The 22907-nt window shown below is 40.6% G+C and overlaps 1 protein-coding gene across 3 annotated transcripts; it reads left to right on the top strand.

Moving 5' to 3' along the window:
• The first annotated feature begins 7343 nt into the window (after window positions 1-7343).
• Window positions 7344-21665, top strand: LOC122667548 (lipid droplet phospholipase 1-like). 3 transcript variants are annotated; one of them, XM_043863871.1, is made up of 10 exons: window positions 7344-7577; window positions 7931-7998; window positions 8356-8426; window positions 8578-8808; window positions 10348-10511; window positions 10624-10679; window positions 10832-10884; window positions 11003-11112; window positions 19444-19546; window positions 21281-21665. In XM_043863871.1, the coding sequence occupies exons 1-10, from the start codon at window positions 7444-7446 to the stop codon at window positions 21350-21352; spliced, it is 1062 nt and encodes a 353-aa protein (XP_043719806.1). In that variant the 5' UTR covers window positions 7344-7443; the 3' UTR covers window positions 21353-21665. The 3 variants fall into 3 exon arrangements, with proteins under 3 accessions (XP_043719806.1, XP_043719815.1, XP_043719797.1); XM_043863880.1 differs by having other exon boundaries at window positions 11003-11117; window positions 19452-19546; XM_043863862.1 differs by having other exon boundaries at window positions 11003-11117; window positions 19449-19546.
• Window positions 21666-22907: the final 1242 nt, after the last annotated feature.

Here is a 22907-nt window from a genome sequence, read left to right as displayed (position 1 = left end):
TCTTTTTCCATGGGAAGGCAGCTGTTGTTCTCCCGTTCATTGGTCGTGTTTTGCCTTTCTTTGTTGAACCTGCATTTTAGTGATCATCTCTCTCTCTCTCTCTCCTCTGTTATCCATAAGAACTTTGAAATGTATTTTGTTTGTTCTGCCTTTATTGGCTCTAATAGTCTGAGCACTCTTATGAATTTTCTTGCTTGAATTTTGGTTCCCGAGTTTTATAAACTCATCCTGCCCAAGCTCAAATAGTATCTTCATTGCCAATGATGGTTCTGTATATTGTCATCCCCTGATAGAACTAATTAGTTTCCCTGGCCTGGTCCTAATTCTCTTACCACTCCCATGGTAGATGATGATTCTAATAGTTAGAAGTTCTCTATTCCGGAGTGGGTTTTAAGGATCATTGCAGATGGAAGACTGAGTTGCATGGTGGTGGTTAACAAGGAAGACTAATCTGGTAATTTTTCCTTATAAAAATCATTATGCACGTAAGTAAACCAAACCTATTTCTTAGTAGACAATCTATTATGTCTATTGGTTACCAAACAATTTTTATGTTTTGATCAAAAATAGTTTTAAAGATTTTTGTTACATAGGCAAAAATCAAAAATAAAAATGATACCAAAGATAGCCTTAGATAGATTATAACACCGCCTGGTTCAAATGGTCATACGGTCCAATTTAGTCTTAGTCTTAACTGAGTCACTTAATCCAATATTTAAATAACTGGTTTGGACAACCAATTGAGACGATCAATTTAGGTCTCCACTAGATTACTAATTTGAACTACTCAAATAAGCCTTAGTTTGGTCCAAGAGGATTAGACTCAAGTTTAATTCCAATTACCTAATTGGATGACCATACTTAGATATAAAATCCAATGTTGAGTCCTTACCTAATAGTACTGGCAAATTCAAAATCATGACTAATAATAATCAAAATGCAGCATATAAAATATTAAATTTTCACTTAAAAAACCAACTTGGCCATAAGCCTTTGCACTACAACATATTGGTGAACAATCTCATGTGAGTAAATTTTGATCCAAATGGGCCGTAAACAAATTTACAGTCCAAAACTTTTACTTGCTGCTCATGGTTATAAGATTAAGTTCAACTCAAATGGCCTTGGTGTTACCCAATTCTAGATTACTTTTCCTTAAACGACCAAGGAGAGTTATTATCACATGTAAAAAAAAACAAATAAAGTAACAGTCGAAATCTTTTACTAGCTGCTCATGCTTATAATACAAGATCAAATCACATACCCTTGGTGTTACCTAGGTCTAGATAACTTTTCCTTAAACAACCATGGAGACTTATCACATGTAAACTCAAGAAGTAATCACCTGAATTATATATATAAACTTGCAATAATGCTTGTCCAATGTTAAGCAGATTCAATATACACAACCATTAGATCCTCTTTGTCTAACAATCATAATGTTAGAATTCAATATAAACCACCCTGGTTAGTCATATCAACGATTCAAGTTTGCTTCAAACCAAATGGTAAGCCTAAATGAATATATGGTTAATATTCTAATTAACAAATTCAACAAAATCAATCCCTCTAAAATTAGGACCCGAAAAATTCATTGGGAAACCTTACATTAGGTAGATATATGAGTTTAAAGTAAATTTTTTCCTAATTATTAAACAAGCAACACTCTTTCATGTTTAACAACATAAATATTAGAAAAATGATGATTAAATCAATAGTATGGGCTATTGAGAAAATTCTAATCCTTGAGAAATTTGAATTTAGAGACTATGCTTCATGTACAATTTTTTCAATACTTGTATTACATATGAAAGACAATTCTAGAATCTTAATGATCAAATTTCTTTCAAACTAATCATGTATAATAAATGGTCCAAAACATTTGTTCTATAGTGACCATTTCTATGACTGAAATAAAATCAATTCAAAGACCAAAGTCTTTCAACCATTGCAACAATCTCAAATCCGGAGAAGATAATCCAATTGGTAAACATCGATTGAGTTGCCAATGATGGTAAAAACCGAAATCCCATATGTCACATATATTTCGGTCTTATTTTTATTTGAACCATCAACTGGTTCAACTTATCAATGTCGATGATAATCTTTAAATTATCCACCACTTACACAAAGTACTAACCATATAAAAATTTTGGTCTCTCAATAAACTAATTCTCTACGGTCTTAAGAATTGTGAGAAATTATGTATCCGAATATTGAGAGATCAAACACAAATGAGTAGAAAGCTATTTTACTGTAAGAGTTTTCAAACAATTTCTTGCACTGCGTCTTTTAGGATTCTATAACAAAAATTATGTTAGAAAATTGGCGGGCTGAGTCGTGTCAGTTGACACTGTTCTTAAGACCGTAGATGCCCCCTATTGTGCAACCAGGAATATTGCGAATCGACCTCCAAGATAAAACAGCCCATTAGCTCCCTCAGTAATCGTGCACTCGACTACTAGACCCCTTCGAATATACAAGGTTGTGCTCAAACTAAAAAAGAAGAACGCACACAATAATTTCACTTTCAAAACAATGAAGAACAAGGGGGATTCATGCAACACATGCATATGAATAACATAAGGGGGATTCATCTCAAGTGAGACTTGATTAATCCCAAGAGAATCTTGATTAATCTCAAGAGAGACTTGATTAATCCAAGAGACTTAACTGATCCAAGAGAGACTTAATCTCATCTTAAGAGGAACTTAATTAATCGGGAGAGACTTAATTCGATGATACCCAAAAGGCTAAAGCTTCATTTCTATTTATATAGAGGAGACATAAAGAGAAGACAATTAAGAAGTGGAATTAAGAGGAGAAAATAAGAACAGAACTGAAAAAATTAAAGGCTTTAGGAGCTTCATAAAGAGACATAAAATGTCTCCAAAAAACTGAATAAACAAAGTAATAAAAAGCAAAATTATAATGAAACTAATCTTGCATTTAAGCAAAAATTTAAGGCTATTTTGAATCTTAATTTGCTTTAAAACCAACACCTGCTCATCTATGGTTATGTCCTTGGTTGTGCGAACCCAAAATGGGATGTCCTCCATGATCATCTTGTCGTCATCTAGATCCCTTTAAAAGACAAAAAATTCTGGAGCCGTATGAAAACTAAAAAAACTCATGACCTTAACAAAGGACATTTCTCAGTGGAATTCCAAACTATCTCGGCAAGGGACACAGTCTTGGATGCTTCCCCATGGTGGTTCCAAAACCACCTCCTACATCTTTCTTCCCCAACCTTCTCCAAAGTACTGTGAAGATATCAATACCATCCCTATTTGGATCTAGTTACTCTCAATTCCATAAAAGTACTCTGATATCAATACCATCCCTATTTGGATCAAGAATTTCATTGTAGAATTCGATGAACTTATATTGATCCATTTGAATTGGGAATCTTATGGCCTCCCACCTAGAATCAAACTTCTTTACACCAAGCCTAGACTAGTATCACACCAAATTTCTTTCACTAAGTCGGATTGAATCAATCTCTGTATTCCAGTAAGGTTTGAAGTTTTCATCCACTATTACAAGTGTGGCAGACTTACTCATTGTTTGTTTAACTGTCCTGGAAATGAAGCGGCCTTCGTAAAGGAAAAATCTGCTGAAAATATGTGTGTTGTGGAATATTTCTCGATAACTCTGATGCTAAGATTCTAAGCATCTTGGTCAAGCCCTTACCAAATTTACCCTTCAAGCCCCCTTCCCCCACTCTCTCTCAACCTACCTCCTTTTATCTTCAAACCATACATGACCCCCCAAAGCCCCCCAAGGAGTTTGTCCCCTCTCTCCTCGCTATTGCAAACATTCCCACACCCCCAAATCATTCACCTGAGGAGGGAGAAATCTTTGACATTAACAGCCTTTTCAACTGGTCGGAAATCCTACACAACAACGCCCTTCCCCCTCTCGACCCACTTCAACCACCTACTCCCAAGGAAACCCCCCAATTTTCTACGCGTTGGGCTCCTCTATAGCGCAACAGGGAGTGTAGTGCACATCCAATGACATGTAGTGCTTGGACACGCAGCCCAACACCCCGCCTGTAGTGCTTGGGCCTGTGTGTTGGGCTACGTGCCCAAGCACTACAGGCCGTTGGATGATGTGGTACACTCCTTGTCGCGCTACAGAGGACCTAAATCCACTTTCTACCCCCCTCTTCCAACCTAAAAAACCCACCACCCAGTTTCCAAATGGAAGTGTTAGAGTCTCATCCTAACTCATGTTGTGATCTCCCATTACCTCAACACCCCATCCCTAACCTCTCCTCGACTCTCACAACCCAAATGAATGGTACTTCTGTGAAAGTGAAAGAACCTTATATTGATCCCCCTTGACCCATCAATGTTGTGGTCAAACCATTTTGGACCTCCCAAAGACTCTTGCTCTTTGAACCACCGGTCCAAGGACAACACCATCACTTTCTCAGAGTTACCGGGACTTGTCATTAATAACCCTAACACCATTATCATCAAGTACTACCGACCTTTTGGGGATTCTCGTTCAACATGAAAAGGTTCCTCCTTAGACTGTCCCCTTGCAGAGGTAACATCTCAATAATCCAGCACATCTTGGCAAATAAGGAAGCCAACAACTTCTTCAGCCTCTTCAATCTGTAAAGCTGATCAAGGATCCAAGAAAACTAACCTAGATCCATCCTCCATGACTTCTTCGGAAGCCGATAAACCTCCCTCTTCCCCCACTCAGAAAGAAAGTGAGTCCAGTATTCAGAATCAGAACATGTCCTCTTCAAATTTCCGAGCAGGGTTTTAGTAATGGATCAGGGTTTTAGTAATGGATCAAAATCGTGTCCAGGGAGCCCAGCGCCCAAGGTGCTGCCAGGGGGCATCTAGCGGTCGAACTGTGCCGCACACATCTTGGCACACGCCTAGGGATGTGTGCAGCACAGCCCAACGGCTGGCAAGACCCTGGGCGTGCTGGGCTCCCTGGAGACGAGCTACATTTATCGACATGTGTTGGTATTCGTATCAGTCTCTATCATACTAATCCGATACCAATCTAGATCGATCCATATTGTTCAAGATCGATCAGGTTTACCTCTGTTTTCTAAAAAAAATTAGATTTTTTTTTATATTTTTACCCTTGTCTGTACCGGTATCCGTCTCCATTGATACTGATACAAATTGGCCAATCCGGAGCGATTCCTCAAAACCATGCTTTCGAGCGAGGTAGCTCGTCACCAGGTCCCACCATATGCATTTTCATTAATTAATTCCCATTTATTTAAGGGAAATTTTTGGCGCCACCCCCTCTGTTGGACTGTTATCTTAATGTCAAACCACTAAGGTCAAAAATTTTAATTCTGACCCAAAAACTAACGGGGTTAACTGTGTGTAAGTTAAATGACTAATATACCCTTTACAAGACCCCGCCCGTCCCTGGGCTCCTCCGCCGCTGCTGCCATTCGCGCCTAACAAATCCAACACCGTCGCTGCTGCAAATGCATACCCAATCCCAGGGGAAGAACCATGGCTGAAACAATGGGGCTCGGTGATGTGGAGCTGAAACAATGGAGGTCAGTCCACTCTGAGCCAGGGAAAAGGGGAAAATACCATGGCTGCATCACCTCTTCCATCTCCGGTAAGGTTGGATTCCCCCCCCCCCGGATGCCTTTCCTCTCTCTCTGATTTTCTTCTCTGATCTGTGGGCGGGGGCCAGTTGGCATCGACAGCCGGAATCTCAAATCGCTGCAACGATGCCTGGCGGCGATGATGCCTATGCTCATCTCCTTCCCATCGATAATGCCGATGACCTCCCGGATGGGTGCCTGTCCTACATCTTCAAGTCTCTGGGTTCCCTAGATCTCGAAAGCTGCTCTCTCGTCTGCCGCCGTTGGCTCCGTGTAGAGAGTCAGCGTCGACATCGCCTCTTCCTCAAGGCTGAATCCAATCTCCTCACCAGCATCACTTCTCTCTTCACTCACTATGACGCCATCACCACACTCGCCCTCAAATGTGTTCGCAAAAGCAGACCCATCCACATCAGCGACGACGCTCTTGTCCTCTTCTCTCTCCACTGCCGTAACCTCACTACCCTCAAGCTCCATTCTTGCCGCAAGTTAACCGATGTAGGCATGCCCGCTGTCATCGTCAATTGCAAGGGATTGAAGAAGCTCTATTGTAATTCCTGCAAATTTGGTGCCAAGGGCATGAACGCTGTCCTCGATCACTCTTCTTCCCTCGAAGAGCTCTCCATCGTGAGTCTTGGCAAGCTCTATTGTAATTCCTCCATTGGTAAGTTCTTCTCCTGATTTTTCCCTTTCTCTTCTTTATTCTTCTGCTGTTTCCTGGGTTTTTTTTGGCTTGATGTCTGCATTTTCTGTTTTCTTGGCTGTAAAATCAATTTGATGGTAGATGCCTCTTCTTTCAGCTGCAAGAGCTCAGAGATCTGTGTTGAAAAAATTCTTGATGGCTTTGTTCCGCAGGCACAAATGGAGAGAAGTAGGGTCCGAGAAAAAAACAAGAAAGTTCAGTGGGAGATGGGTTCAGTTAAGGTCGAGTAAAGCTATAGGTAAATCCAGTGGTGGCTATGGTGGTTTCAATCGGTGGGTTTTGGATGTAGAAGAAAAGATAATAAAAAAAAAAAAAAGAAATCAGAAAACCAGAAGAAGAAAAAGAAGAAACAGAAGATATAGAAGAAGAAGTCGTAGGGTCTAGTTCTTCTTCGGCTTGGTGAAGGTCCGGCGATGGTGTCTCAGCTTCTTTGTCTCCCCAAAACCCTTTTGCTATTTTTCTTTTGTTTTTGAAATCCCTTTCTCAGTTGCAGAGAGGTGAGAGGTGACTAAATGAGTGTCTCCAAGGGAGGAGAGGTGAGAGATGGCAGCGGTGACCAGTTGCTCAGTGGCAGAGATGGGGAGTGAAGAAGAAGACTAGGTTCAGTCGTTTTAAGGGGAAGGGCAAAATAGTCTTTAAAAATCTAACCTGCTGACATCACTAATTAACAGAATAAATGCTAACCCCGTTAATTTGTGGGTCAAAATTGATATTTTGGTGCTTAGTGGCATGGCATTAATATAACGGTCCAATAGATGGGGTGCAGCTGAAAATTTCCCTTCATTTAACTGCAAACGTATAATACTGTATGATACCTGTATATTTACTATATGATACAGATCAACCGTCTCTTTCATCTCTGTTTTCATTCATCTCCGATGATCAATAATCAAAGCAAGAGATAAATAGAAAACGGACAAAAACAATAAAAATACCACCGACCCTCTCTCTCTATCACGCACGCACATATTGGTGCACATTAACTTCTCGTGTTTCATTTCCCTTTTTCCTCATCTGAGTTTTCGAGATTATGAGAGAAGAGCATTGACGCTTTCTGCAAATTAAAGTTCTCTTCCGCAAATTATCTTTAATTCCTTCTTGTCTTGAATCGGTAATGCGGAGTTGATATAGTGAGAATATGGATTGTGGTCATGGAAAAAATGGTCTTTGTTCGGAGTCCATTAATGGCGGTCGAGATGTTTGGAGTTCTAAGGATTCTGCTGCTTCTTCGGCTGATCATCTTGTCGTCATGGTCAACGGAATCCTCGGAAGGTGAGAATTTTTTTAAAAAAATTCGGTTATTTTTATGCTTTTAAGTTGCGAGACAGATTTCTCTATGAAATATATTTTTTTATTTTGTTTGCTTGGGAAAGGAATCCGGATATTGTTGGTGTTTTTGATGATGATTTAGGATTCATCTTGGTCTGATATTACAGAAAATGCGTAAAGCTTTGATTTTTATAAGGCGGACTCACGTCTTTGAGATTCAAGATTAGATTGCTAGTTTGAGTTTGAATAAATTATGTGTTGCTCGCAGAGACCAGAATTAATATTTTATTTTACGTGCTTGTTTTGCTATTATTCACCTTGTGTCTACTTTTCCCCCTTTTTTTTATTCCTTGCAGTGCCACAGACTGGAAGTTTGCAGCTGAGCAGTTTGTTAGAACCCTTCCTGACAAAGTGATTGTCCATTGTAAGGAGTTGTTCTTGATGTCTTAGCTTGCTGATACTGATCGCTGTTCTATTTCTATGGTTTGATTTCTTTGAATTCCATGGGATTAAATGCAGATTTCAGTGGTTCATACTTCATAGTAGAGAAAGATATGCCTTCATCACATTATCAGTAATTTAGTTACCTGTATTAGCTTAATTTTTACCTTGTTTACACTACTTTTTAGTTTGAACCTATTTGTTTATCTTTCATGAAGAGAAGTATATAGGAGGAAATCAAGCAATGAATGAATCACAACCACAAACCTCATAACAAACCTCTCATGTGGTTTGTACTGTATTTTAACTTGCTTTTTGAACTTCATCACCTCTTCTGCAGGTAGTGAACGCAATGTGTCTAGATTGACGTTAGATGGTGTGGATGTTATGGGTGAGAGATTAGCTGAGGAGGTTGGTATAGCTCTAAAATTAATTTACTCACTGTGTTATCCATTTAAGTGTATTAGTATTCTCCATACAATATTCAGTTTTATTAGAACAAAATGCAACCACCTTTAAAATTAAATTTTATTTTTGTATTTGACAAACATGTAACCTTTAGGTTGTTGAAGTAATTAAGCGGAAGCCAGATGTACAGAGAATTTCTTTCATTGCGCATTCTTTGGGAGGACTAGTGGCCAGATATGCAATTGGGAGACTGTATAGACCTCCTAAAACAGAACCTGTGGAGGACGCACATGATGAAGATTCAAGAGGCACAATATATGGTTTAGAGGCAATGAATTTCATCACGGTTGCTACGCCTCATCTTGGTTCTAGGGGCAACAAACAGGTTTTTTTTTTTTTTTAATTCTTTTTTTAATCTTTATATCTATTAGGAAGAGATATCTAGATTTCATTAGCAGCCTATCTGTGGCTACCATGTTGGGAAGGTAAAAGTTTTAAAAATAAAATACTGAATTTACTAGTTTTTTTCTTCATGTTTATTAGAGATTCTCCAACACCTTTTGTGGTGTCTGTGTACCTGACAGCATTTAGAGAAGAGGATCAGCTCTAGAAATACTAGGAAAATAATTATTTATTTCTGTTTTTATGTGATAACAAAAATTTATCAAGAAGATACCAAATTACAAAAGGAGGTCATAATGATTCATGAAACACAATAAATGAGACTGCATGGTGCAAGCTAAATCGGTGTAAGAACAATAATAAATGAAAATGAAACAAAAGATGGCAATATGTGTTCCAATCAAACAGCATAGTAGAAAATATTGTTCACGTACTAAATCTGTTAAACAACTTGCTGGAATGTAGGGGTCTTAGTTGTCAAGGCATCGCCTAGGCTCCTTGTTGTGTCGCCATGATTATTTCCCTCTTACACCTAAGGTCGCCTTGACGCCGTGACAACTATGGTAGCAATCTAACCTGTTACAAAAAGTTTTGAATCCTTGCATGTAGAAATGCTGTGGTGAGGACTGAGGTGATCGGTGTAAGAGTTTCAAGCTTGGAATAATGCCTTGGTCTTTGCATATGAACTGCCAAATACAGTATGGTATCTTCATCTTCTTTTATTTTTTTTGTTGGTTGACCTCTTGCCTGGATCTGCTTTGTGGAGGGATTTGAAGGTACAAATGGACTGATTCCTCAAAAAACAAGGAACTAATTTTTCTAATAATTGGAAAACCTAGCATTTTGTGGGGAGGCATTAGGCCTAAACAAACAGAACTCTTCTGGAGAAAAAAAAAAGGGGGGGGGGGGGGGAGGTGGGGTGGAGGCCCAGACCCTTTAAATACCTAACAGTTTTTTTATGGAAGCTAATGAGAACATATGAGAATTAACACCCCATAAGAAGCTATATTATACATAAACTCATTTGGACAAACTTAATACTCAAACCACACTAAGTATTATGAGAACTGTTTCCGCAAAAAGGCTAGAAGGTCAAAATCCAACAAGGCTTGCACCTGAGTGGTCCTCACTAGACCTAAAAGCTGGAATGACAGGGATGGGCTACTTTTCTCTCTGTTACATTTCTAATAGATATCTGGTCTGATAAGAGGTCAGGATTTAAGAATTTGAATCTGCTGATATCAAGCTGGATTTTGGATTTGATATGCTCGATTTCATGATCTACCATAGATTTATCTGACAGACAGCTGGTGAGCCAAAAATGGAAGAAAAAAAAAAGCACTGTAATATTAATTAGTCAGAAGGGTTTTCGTTGCCATTAAATTTTCGAATATATTATCCCAACAGGAATCTGAAGGGGGGAGGGATGTTTGTGTTTTTGTTTCAGTGTCATTTCAGCTTAATTTACTTGCTCTTGATTGTTAATCACTAGATGTGCTTGCCTTATCGTCTGCATTTTCAGGTTCCATTTCTTTTTGGTGTAAGTGTATTTGAGAAAGCTGCATGTCGTGTTGTTCATTGGATATTTAGGAGAACAGGCCGAGATCTTTTTCTTACAGACTCCGAGGGAGGGAAACCTCCATTGCTTCGACGCATGGCAGATGATTGCGGTGACCTCTATTTCATGTACTAAATTACTTTTCCTTATGGAAATGTGATATGGTAGATAAATGTGCTTTTTTATATGTCTTCATATCTAGTGAAAAGGAAATCGTAATGGCAATTCTCACTAATGTAGCTCTGCACTTCGTGCATTCAAACGGCGGGTGTTATATTCTAATGTTGGTTATGATCGTATCCTTTTTCCTACATTAATCTAACTCATGTTTTATGCCCCCCCCCCCCCCCAACCCAAAAAAAAAGAAGAAGATCTGACTCATGCTTGTAATCTTTTCAAGAAAGAAATTCATTTATTGTCCTGATTTTCTTAACTAAATGCTGTTAAGATATGGTAGGCTGGAGAACATCATCAATTAGACGTACTAATGAACTGCCAAAGGTAATATCTTAGGCTTGCAGTCTGCATGTACTATCTCTTTCCCTCATGTCGTCTTGCAATTCCAGGACTAGAATTTAATTAGTTTTGATCCTTTTTTTTTTGGCTTTTCCATTGCTAGTGGGAGGATTCTCTTAGTGAGAAGTATCCACATATTGTGTATGAGGAGTACTCGAAAGAAAAAGACAGTGAGCAGCATCTTGCGGTGGAAGGTGAAGGTTCTGATACACTTGAAGGTTTGTATTTTGGTGTTGGTTTTTACAAGCCCCAAAAACTGAGGACATTGATTCTGTTCAATATTGTTCACCTAATTTTGTTACGGAGCATATTTTCTGTTCTTCGAATTCTATTGGCTCTATCTCAGACTGCAGGTCCACCCTGGACAGTTGTGGTTTTCCTTTTTAGTATGTTTGGCGTATAATAGTTATTTCACTTATTGAACTGTTATTTCAAGTTGCTATGGATTTCTTATGAGCCATCATAAACTGTAGAAGTTATATGCAATGAAGTGTTTCATTGAAGTAAAGAAGAAAAACAGAAATGAATGTAACTATTTGCTGTGAATAGTATTTGTTAGATATATGGCCAGAATACCGTGGGGGTATTCTGGACCTTTTCTTTGTTATTTTGTTAGTTTTTGTATTATGTGGTTTAGTCCCACATTGCTCATGTACATATTTTACTATTCAATTATTCTTATAAATAAGAATGTGCTTGGGATGGATTAATCATCTAAGCATCGAGTTCTAAATCTGGTCCTCTTAACATGGTATCGTAGCTGGATTAGAACTCAGATTGCAATCCACGATCTCCTTCCCTCTCTAATTCTCGATCTTTCTCCCTTTCTCTTCTCTTTTCTTCTCTTCTTCCCTTTGTTTCGCTTTTGTTCTTCTCTGTCCCATAGGGCAGCACTGATGAGGTGATCAATTGATCCAGCTGCTGCCCTCCTTTACCTCATCCCATGATATGAAGAATTGATCGATAAGGTGCTGCACTCCTTTGCTGCGAATATTGAAGACTTCAGCCTTCATTGGACAGATTCACACTATATTACAAGGATTTTGTTCACTATATTGGAGCTTCGACTGCGGCGATCAGTATTCCAGCACCTACATCAAGCTACATCAAGTTCCAGCCCTCAAGATCGATATCTCTTCACACTTTCGGGTTTTTTCAAAACCCCGACAATTGTCGATCTTGGGGTTCCACTTATCGATTAATTCTGATTTTTTGAGGAGTGCTTCACATCTGTTCAAGTGTACTTCGACGCAATTTCAGCCTCACACGTCATTTTCCAGGCCTCATATCATCTTATCGATTTCAGCAATTTCGGGTTTTTTCAAAACCCCGAAAATATCGATCTCAAGGTTTTCTCTCCTGCTGTTGCTGATTCTTGGAGACACTTATTCCTTTATTATTAGAGGGCTTTCATCCTTGTTTCAGCCCTTAACTTGGAGGTGTTCTTGGCTTTCTCTTCACAAAGCCCTCTTCTCCGATTTGGGATTCTTCACTGTCTCCATGGGTGACTCTATGGATTCGATTGCTACTTATGTTGGTGATGGAAACAAGCAAACCGTAGTATCATACTTTCTCTCCAAATCCAATCAAGTTGGATGGCACCAATTACCTACTTTGGTCTAGGTCCCTCCTTTGCCATTCTTGGCCGTGGCCTTCTGGTCATATTAGGGGATCCACTCCTATGCCTACGAGGTTGGGGCTGCTCAAGACAAGTGGCTTGCCAACAATGGAGTTCTTATGTCCTACTTGATTGGTTCTATGGTTACGGATCTACAACACAATTTTCTTCTTCTTGATCTGACCTCGAAATTTGGGCTGCCTGCAGGAGACTTATGGACAGCTTGGCAATGATGCCCAGGTATATGAAATCGGGAAGAAGGTCCTTCACACTACTCAGGGAGAATTGAACTCTCAAATACTATGCTACCTTGCGCAGCCTTTGGCAACAATTGGACCATTTTTCGATTTTCACCCAAGTACAATTGCAGATATTACTTCTTATAAGCAACACATGGACAAGATCAGGGTTTATGATTTCTTAGCGAGGATTAAATGTGGAGTATGATCAGATTCGGGTTCAAGTGTTGGGTCACAAGCCTTTTCCCACACTTGAAAAGTCCTATGCCCTCGTCTCCTCTCGAAGAAAACCGTAGGGCTGCCATGTTGCACCCTCCTATATCGGTGATCGCTCTCCAGTGCTGCCCCTGCCACTCCTACACCTAGTGGCATTGCTTCTCTTGGTGATTCTACTACAGTCTGTTGTTTGTGAGTACTGTCACAAACCTTACCACACCAAGGAGAAGTGTTGGAAACTTCATGGGAAACCCGCTGATTTTGAAACTAAAAGGGCTGCCAAGACAAAGATAAAGACAAAGACCAAGGCCCATGGACCGAGATCGTTCACGCAACTCCCGCTCATCGTGACATGGTCTATCCCGGGATGATCTACAGCCCTCCTTCGTATGCTCGGGACTTCAGCTGCTGCTGCCTCTACTACATCGACTACGCCAATTCCTCGGCTCCTTCAGGTTCACACTTTGCCGGTCGGTATTCCATTTGTAGGTCATTGTGCTTCGTGGCTTCCCATCCTTGGATCATGGATTCTGAGCTACGGATCATATGACCGGTTCCTCTAGTCTGTTCACGATATTCTCCCACTACGGGAAAGATAAGGTCAAAGTGGTGATGGGTCCCTTTCTTCAATGTCGGAAAAGGACTCATCAACCGCACTTCCTCTCTTCCTTTGTCTTACGTTTTACATATTCCTAATTTTACTACTAACCTTCTTTCCATTAGTAGTATTACTCGTGATCTTAACGCAAAGTCGCTTTTTTCCCTCTCATTGTGTGTTTCGAGGATCGGCCTGCGGGAAGACGATTGGATTGGGTAAAGTGCATGGTGGCTTGTACTGCTTGATGACGGTCGCTTCTCTCCACCACCTTTGCCTTCTCCGCGCATCGAACTCCTTGGTCTCTTCGAACTTTACCAGTGGCACTCTCGGTTAGGTCACCCCCCTTTAGGAATTTTAGCTCATTTATTTCCTCGTTTGGTCACCCTACATACTAAGGATGACTTTTTTGTGAGGCTTGTGTTCGGCCAAAAGACACGTTCAAATTATCCTATTTCAAATAAAAGGAGTTCTTCTTGCTTTAATTTGGTACATTCGATGTTTGGGGCCCTAGTCGCAAGCCCTCTATTTCGGTCATCGTTGGTTTGTCTCTTTTATTGATTGTCATTCTCGGAACACTTGGGTATATCTTTTGCACACTAAAAATCAGGTTTTCTCATGTTTTCAGCATTTTCATAAGTCGATTCAAACTCGGCTCGTGCTACTCTCCAAATATTGAGAAGTGATAATGGAACCGAGTTTCTTGAATCAAAATTTCAAAATATTTGGCTGATCATGGCATCATTCACCAAACTAGTTGTGTTGATACCCCGCCTAATGATGTGGCGAGAAAGGAAAAACCGTCATTTGTTGGAAATGGCCCGGCTTTGATGTTTGGGAGGAATGTTCCTTCTCAATATTGGGGATGCGGTTCTCCGCCGCCTATCTTATCAATAGGCTCCCTTCTCGGGTTCTTAATTCCCGTACCCCCTCCGATATTTCTGGGTCATTCCTCCTTTATTGTCCCTCCCAAAGTATTTGGGTGTGTGTGTTATGCTAGGGATACGGATCTCCAGTGCAAGCTTGAGCCTCGTGGGCTCCGTTGTATTTTCTTGGGTTATTCTCCAACCCGAGAAGGTTATAAGTGTTACCATCCCCCTTCCCGTCGTGACCTTGGTGAGTATGGATGTTGTTTTCCATGAGACCCTTTCTTATTATTCTTCACCACCTCTTGAGGGAGAGTTCTAGTGAAGATGTGCCCTTTGAGATTCCTCCACTAGAGGTTCCTCTGGCCTGACCCACCTTTGACCGATGCCCAACCTCCTTTGGATGATGTCCCAACTCCTCCCGCTGTTCCTCCCTCACCTAATGGGAATCCTTTACAGGGGAGACCATAGAAAATAGTGTTGTTAATGTTCCTCTTCGTGGAGCCGACTCCCGAGAACTATTGGTGCATTTCGAAAGAGAATTGACAATTCCAACATACTCACCTACACGAGGGGCGAGAACCAACAGAGGGCAGTTGCAATCCCTTTAGCACCAATACCCATCCAATTGGCTCGGCTCCGGATCGATCCTCCATCTCCTGGTAATCCCTCTTCATCCGACCTACCCATTGCTCACCGCAAAGTACTAGGACTTGTACTTTACATCCCATATCTCGTGTTGTTTCTTATAGCTCTCTTTCTCCATCTTTTCGTGCTTTTGTATCCTCTCTTTCTTCCTTTGATTCCTAAAACTTGGCGGGAAGCATCTACGGATGGAAAGTGGAAGGCAGAAATGTTGGAAGAAATGAGAGCACTACATAAAAATAATACATGGGAGCTTGTGACTCTTCCTCCGGGAAAGAAACCAGTTGGATGTAGATGGGTCTTCGTGGTCAAACGGAAGGATGGTTACGTGGATCGATATAAGGCACGTCCTGGTTGCAAAGGGTTCACTCAAACTTATGGAGTTGACTATCGAAAACCTTTGCACCATGCGGCTCAACACTGTCAGGCTATTATCTTGTCACTATAAATCTTGGGTGGGATCTTCAACGAGTTAGATGTCAAGAATGCCTTCCTCCAGGGGAGCTTGAGGAGGAGGTATATATGGACATTCCACCAGGCTTCTCGATGACGGACCAAGGGCAAGGTCTCGTAGGCGAGCGTGCACTTTATGGGCTGAAACAATCGATAGGGCATGGTTTGGCGATTTCACAAGACTATGATTTCAGCAGGTTATAGGCGAGTAATGCTGATCACACTTTGTTTATCGGGCGAGTTGGTGACAAGGTAACTCTTCTCATAGTCTATGTGGATGATATTGTGGTCACTGTAATGATGGTGATGCTATCGGGGATTTGAAGCTCCTCCTGGCCGTGAATTTGAGGTCAAAGATCTTGGTCCTCTCAAATATTTTCTAGGGATAGAAGTTGCTCGCTCTTGAAAGGGCATCTTTCTTTCTCAACGAAAATATGTCCTTGATCTATTGGTGACACGAGTGCTAGGTCGTCATCCTTCGATACTCCTATGGAAGCTACTACAAAACTTAGGGAGAAAGAGGGTGAGCCTGCATTGACAAGGGTATTTATCGGCGGTTAGTGGGCAAGTTAATCTACCTTTCTCACACACGACGACATTGCGATTCTTGTGAGTTTGGTGAGCCAGTTCATGCATGATCCCTATTCCTCTCATATGGATGCGAATCAGTCGTATTTTGAGATATTTGAAGTCTGCTCCCGGAAAGGGAATCCTTCTATCTCCCACGGGTCACCTTAATATTGAGGCCTATCTTGATGCCGATTGGGCGGTTCTCCCGACGGGAAATCTATCTCTGGTTCTTGTTCCTTTGTTGGTGGGAACCTTGTCACATGGCGTAGCAAGAAGCGGAATGTTGTGGCCGAGTCCAAGGTCTTGGGCCGAGTTTCGTGCGATGGCCCAAGGAATTTGTGAACTTCTCGTGGCTTAGAGGATTATTACGGGATATCGGTATTGCTATTCATCTTCCCATGATGCTTTATTGTGACAATAAAGCAGCCATTAGCATTGCTCATAACCCCGTCCGGCATGATCGTACTAAACACGTGGAGGTTGACCGACATTTCATCAAGGAGAAGCTTGAGGCCGGCCTCATTTGTGTTCCTTTTGTGAAGTCTCTGATCAACTGGGGCTGATGTGTTCACCAAGGACCGAGTAGCAAGCTGTTTCATCCTATCTTAGTCAAGTTGGGCATGCATGATATATATGCTCCAACTTGAGGGGGAGTGTTAGATATATGGCCAGAATACCGTGGGGGTATTCGGACCTTTTCTTTGTTATTTTGTTAGTTTTTGTATTATGTGGTTTAGTCCCACATTGCTCATGTACATATTTTACTATTCAATTATTCTTATAAATAAGAATGTGCTTGGGATGGATTAATCATCTAAGCATCGAGTTCTAAATCTGGTCCTCTTAACAGTATTATAGGTTTTTCCATCAAACCTTTGGATGAAAAGAACCATTTCCTTCCAAACATACAGAATTCCATTCTATAAGGGGCCATTTGTTTGACGGGAGGATGGGGTGGGAATGTTGTGGGCCTGGGTCCAACAGTGTAATGGGTTGGGGAACAGGGCTGGGATTTTTACTTTTCCCATGAACAGTAACCAAGATAGGGGTGGGATTTTCAAGTGCCAAGTCAGCAGACAACGCATTTAATGTTGTTCCCTGAGCTTTTGTAAGTTCACCATCCCAGGTTAACCAAACAAAGTTGGGGTGGGATTTTGAAGTGCCACATCAGCACCTTTCCCACCCCAATTCTCCCACCTCACCTAAGTCCCAGTCAAACAAACGGCCTCTAAATCTCCATAAAAATGGCTTTGATTACAGACATAAAGGCCCAGATACAAACCCCTATCTAGAACTTTATCAACTTTAGATTCTTAGAATAGGATTATTACGTCAGTCACTCAAAAAGAAACTGATTTATTAGTCCACATCAAACGTCTTATCTTATTGGAATAAATAATTGATTTGCTCCGTATAACTGAACTATTTCAATGATTAAAAGAGACATACAATTAAACCTCCCACTTAAACAAAATCATTCCCATGCTTTTGTCCTACAGTAGTACCGTACTCCCCATGACCAAAACCTTTTAATATGATCTTTGGAAATATCTAATCTACTGAAAACTGACAGTAATGCTCCTGCATCAGGTGATCAATCATTTGATTCATGTGGTAAAATTTGAATCCTGCTTAAACTTTGGGATAGGGATGTCAATTTGTTCGGTTTTAACAATGTTTTAATTCATCTGGTGCTATGGGACCCCAAGACCAGACTGACTGATTGTATAATGGCCCTATATCTTAGGACCAGAAGCAATTAATAATTGGTCAGTTCAGCCCCAGTATTATTCAGTTTCGGTTAAATGGTTTTATCAGGTTTGGTCTTGTTCAAGACCAATTAGAACTTATATGGTTCTATAAATTTTAAAATCAAAATGTCAAACCTGATTATCAATAATGTATCAATAGGTAAATAGTCTTCTGAAAGCTGAAAAGAAGAACCACTGTTGAACAGTCTTTTATTGGTTTTAATTGATTTTTTTGGTTTTGGGCCTGCATTCAGGTTTTGCCAGTTATTCAGTCGGGGCCCATGATTGTCCATACTTTTTCAGAAACCAAGGCTGAAACTGAACCACTTATTAAATGACCGGTTCGGCCTCACTCCAGTTAATCAGTTTCGAGACTGATTTGACATCCCTACTTTGGGATGGGTGAAATTCATGCAACAGAAATAATAGATCATATCTGGGGAAGGGGCATGCCTGCATAACTGGGAGAGATCAATTGACCGAAATGTTTAAGCTAAGTAGGTAAAGATGCCATTTTGTGGAGTGTTATGAGTGGATCAGTAGAATAGGGTAGAACTCTGGTTGAGAAACTAGTGATAAATAAAAGAACCAAAGAGTTGCTTTTTGCAGTATGGGATCAGAATTAAATGATCAGAATTAAATGGCTGGGAGCATGTGCATGGCCCGTTAACATGGGAGGGAAGGTGATGATGTTCAAGTTGGTTTACTTGGAGAAAATCATAGCCAATTTATAGAGTAATTTGGTTAGGCCAAGCCTGAGATTGTTTGCCAATGTCTAGTGTAAAATGAACAGTAACCCAACTGCAAATCATGGATCAGAGCCATACAGAAATAGTGGTCCTCATAAAATTTTGTGCTGGCATTATTTATTCTTCTCAACTTTTTGGTGATAGTAATTTCTTGTCGCACAGCACAGCCACAAAACAAGGAACCTCAGGATAGAAGAATGCTTTTTGGCCTTTTGATAGTTCTGTTTTTTGTTTTTTTTTTTTGTTTTTTTTGTTGTTGGGGGGGTTGTGTGTGTAATAAGGATGGTCATGGGTCAAGGTTGCACTAAAACTGGGAGAGACCATGAGAGTCAACCATGGCAGCTGTGATCAGTAATGACAGGTGCATCTTACATGGAACTAAGCAGATGAGTGCCAATAAGAATTGATTATAATCATCTCATACGTGGGATGTAATTGCGAGGCTTGGTCAGTTTGAAGTAGGAAAGTTTCTGAAATAGGTAGTTATGGCTCATTGCATTATGTTCCTTTATATAGCTGATCCTGGGGGGGAAGGGTCTCCTAGCATTGCTCATTTTGGTGGGAGAGGTCTACTGGTGTTGAAATTGTGGAAGGCAGGTTTAAAGAACAAGCAGTCACGGTCCAATGCCTAGTGAAATAATCAGTAGGAGCACCATTCAAAGCTCTATGAGTGGCACATTGTAATGAGTAGTTGGTCATTTTAGATGTTCTAGTTCTTTACCTTCAAAAATTTTGCTTGAATCACCCACCATTCACTTTGTTTTTTAAATGAGTATATTGATATTCTTATATAATCTGCCCAATGATTGTAATTAACATGTTCCTTCACTTGGACTCTACGATACAGAAGAGATGGTTAGAGGTCTCTCTCGTGTGTCATGGGAGAAGGTAGATGTTAGCTTTCACAGCAGCAGGCAGAGATTTTCTGCACATAGTGTCATTCAGGTAGCTTTCTCTCTTTCTCCAATTTTCAATTTTTATGCACCAGCTGTACTGCGACAATTCTTCCAGGGGAATGCAATGTTCTGGATTCTTTTGGGAATTTGGGAGGGGGTGTTACTGGGCTACATATCCACATTGGTAGAAGGTCTTTCCATTTAAGAGATGCTAACTATGGTTGGTATAGTGATTTATTTTAGTTTTTAAAGAAATTGTATTCATCTGTGTGAGCATGGAATGATAAAATGGCCAAAGTAAACTTCAAATAGTATCTTAATTTGCATATGATAGTGTCTGGTCATATTTCCTTAAGCTTAGCAAGAAGACACTCTTGACGAAAACTTTACTACAAAAGAAAGGTAAAAGTCCTTAAATTAAAACTAAAAAGGTTACTGCTTAAAGGCCCCGGTAAGAGGGGGTTAGTTATCTTAGGAGCCACTGAAAGAGTTGGGGTACCGGGGGGCCAGGAGGACTTGCCATGCCTCCGCCAAAACCGAGGATTTTTATCTTGAGAGAGCTCGGTTCCGCCAGCAAGCTGCATGCCATATCGAGGAGCGCGGATTCTTTCCCCCGACTGTGGAATTTCGGCATGTGGGTGGTGAACGTGGGATGCAGTATTCGATGTCGGTGTGTTAAGCATTTAGCGATCCATGATTCATTGGGCGCTTTGGGGCCCTGTCAGTCGGCTTGCCAATCAACTGACCCGCTTTCCTGAGTCAACAGGAGAACTACCCCTATTCCAACTTTGAACAGGCTTCTTTCTTTCTAGCCTGTTCGTTTTGGCCTCACTCTTTCATAGGGGAGGAAAGGTCTCCTTTGTCATAGGAAAAAAACCTAATGGTCAAGGAAAAAAAAGATATAGTAGGTAACTGTGTCCAAGTGTTTGACTTCCACCCACCCCCCCTTTTTTTTAAATAATAAGTAGGCCCCAAGGATAGTTGAACTCATGACCTCTTAATGTAAGGTGCTGGTCCTTGCGAACTGAGCTTACCCCCTTGCGGTTATCCTTTCTTTTTCTTCTCCCCCACCCCTTACCCTTTATTTACACCTATAGATGCATATGTTCACATGCCAATTGCAACGTGGTTGCAGTCTGCCAAATGTCTGCACGCATGAGGGCATGCGCTCATATGCAGAGACATCCAGACATGTACTTGCACAAACTCTTACACCTGAGTCTGATGCTTCGATCCTAATACATGCATTCATGTTTTCACTGTCGTTCTTGGTGGTCTTTTTATATTTCAACTTGCCACAATCAAGTTGGCGGAGTATGATTCTAACTAATTGATGAAGAGACCTCATTTTAGACTGTCGAGAATAGCTTACCATGTTCCATTGATTGAAATTCTGGATGGTCCGCAATTTTTATGCTTGGTTACCAGTGCTTTGCTTGTATCTGTGTCAGCTATAAAACACATGCTAGTAGCTGGATGTTTGTGGCAGTTGAATCTGCAAAAGACAACTGCAATAGGCTTTAATCCTTGGCTGCCCATTTACTGCCATGCCCTTATTCTTCTGCATTTTTCTTATGTCGTTTACTTTGGCTCAATATATTACTAGGTAAAATAAGTTACCATACTCTTTCTATATGATTAATTGTGTCACTGATCTTCTATATGATGGAGCAATCTCTCTCTCTCTCTCTCTCTCTTCCTTTGGCTTTGTTTTTGTGTTCCCCCTTTTTCTTGTGTGCCTTATTTCTAGCATTCATCCCTTCTGACCAAATATTTCTTGCAGGTCAAAGATCACTTCATGCACTTAGAAGGTGCAGATGTTATACGGCATATAATTGATCATTTGCTTACTTAGAAGTCCAGAAACTGTAGAGTATTTGACTCCTCATGGTGTAAATAATACTAGATCATGACAATGATTGTCAGGTCTAGTTAGCTTCGATCTCTCTCCTACCCATGGTCCCAGTTTGAAGAGCATTCTGCTATACCAGAAATTTCTTTAGTCCCAGGTTGAAGGCCATCTAATCTTAATGTAAGATTAGGCTTATCATATGGAATTCTATGGGAAATAAGAATAGGAAAGAAAATTTTCCTAATTCATTATTTGTTATTATGTACATGAACATGAAGTTACCAATAAAAAAGGTGGACACGTTTTATTTTGAGATTAAAGGATCAGGCTGAAGGTATGTAACAGATTTTCTGCATAGTTGGCAAGTTTTTGATTTCTCCTCTCCCTCCCTCCCCTCCCCCCCAATGCCCCCTTTTTCCCGTGTGATTCAATCAAGCCTCTTATGAATGATTTTAGCCATTCTGGAGAAATCCAAGTGACCTGTACCTTAGGGCTTCTGGAATGTCAGATGTTCATCATAAAACAACACTGTTTAGGGGTGAATTTAGTTGTAAGTTGTCCCAGAGTTTGACTCCTGAGACAAAAGGGAAGGATACCCAAAGCGGCAACCCGGTGGGGTTGGGAATTAGGATCTATGTTGAGCTAAGGTATATCGGATACATTCCAGGCCTGAACCCATCCGATTTATTGTTCTTTTTGGGGAAATCTGATTTATTGGATGTGCAACGTATTATGCATCCTTAAGCCAGATTCATTTATAATTGATGGTTTGGGCAACCATACATTTGTGTTGGGGCACATCCAAGAGCCATAGGGACTTGGCTAACCAGTTCAATATACCCCCATTACATGTCAAACTAGGCGAGGACATGGGATCAGTTATAGGGACCTTTTTTTTTTTCTGGTAGCAAGTTATAGGGACCAAACTGCATATTAACTCATTTATTAATCAGGCTGGATTCTGGCAGCCTGAGAATTGCCACTTTGAGCCAAATGAGGGGGGGGGGGGGCGAAATGTTAGGAAATAACAATGCAGCAGAAGGACGACTTGCAAAAGAAAAAGAGAGAAAGCACACACACACAAGATAGAGATTAACTGTGGTTCACCCCCAAGAAGGTAGGTTACATCCACGGTCAAGTGATAGTCCAGATCCACTATTTCGATGAAGAAATAACTAACCCTCTTATCATCTCTCAAAGAGATAATCACTATATATAGTGTTTTCATGTGTTACAATATAGAGAAAACCCCAACTCACGAAAGTACAAAATTGTCCCCAAAAGCCCACTCGGTCTGGTCCGAGGTACATACCAACATAGGGCGAATAATAGATCAAATCGATGATCTCGACAAGCTCTTCAGGGTTTGGCGCTGATGTATGCACTTTTTGACTGTTTACTTGCGTTTCGAAGGTGAAACAGCCCACCGAAGAAACAACAAAACTTTCTGGATTAAAACTAAGATCAGGCTTCACCAATAACAGGAAAGGGGAAGCAAGAAAGATGGAACTGATAATTTAGCATTATCTACTAACATTGACATTGCAAGCAAGGTGAA

The sequence above is a fragment of the Telopea speciosissima genome, chromosome 1 (genome assembly GCF_018873765.1).
Source record: "Telopea speciosissima isolate NSW1024214 ecotype Mountain lineage chromosome 1, Tspe_v1, whole genome shotgun sequence".
NCBI classification, from domain to species: Eukaryota; Viridiplantae; Streptophyta; class Magnoliopsida; order Proteales; family Proteaceae; genus Telopea; species Telopea speciosissima.
Note: the sequence above shows the minus strand (reverse complement) of the source record. Positions and strands in the feature narration are given on the sequence as shown.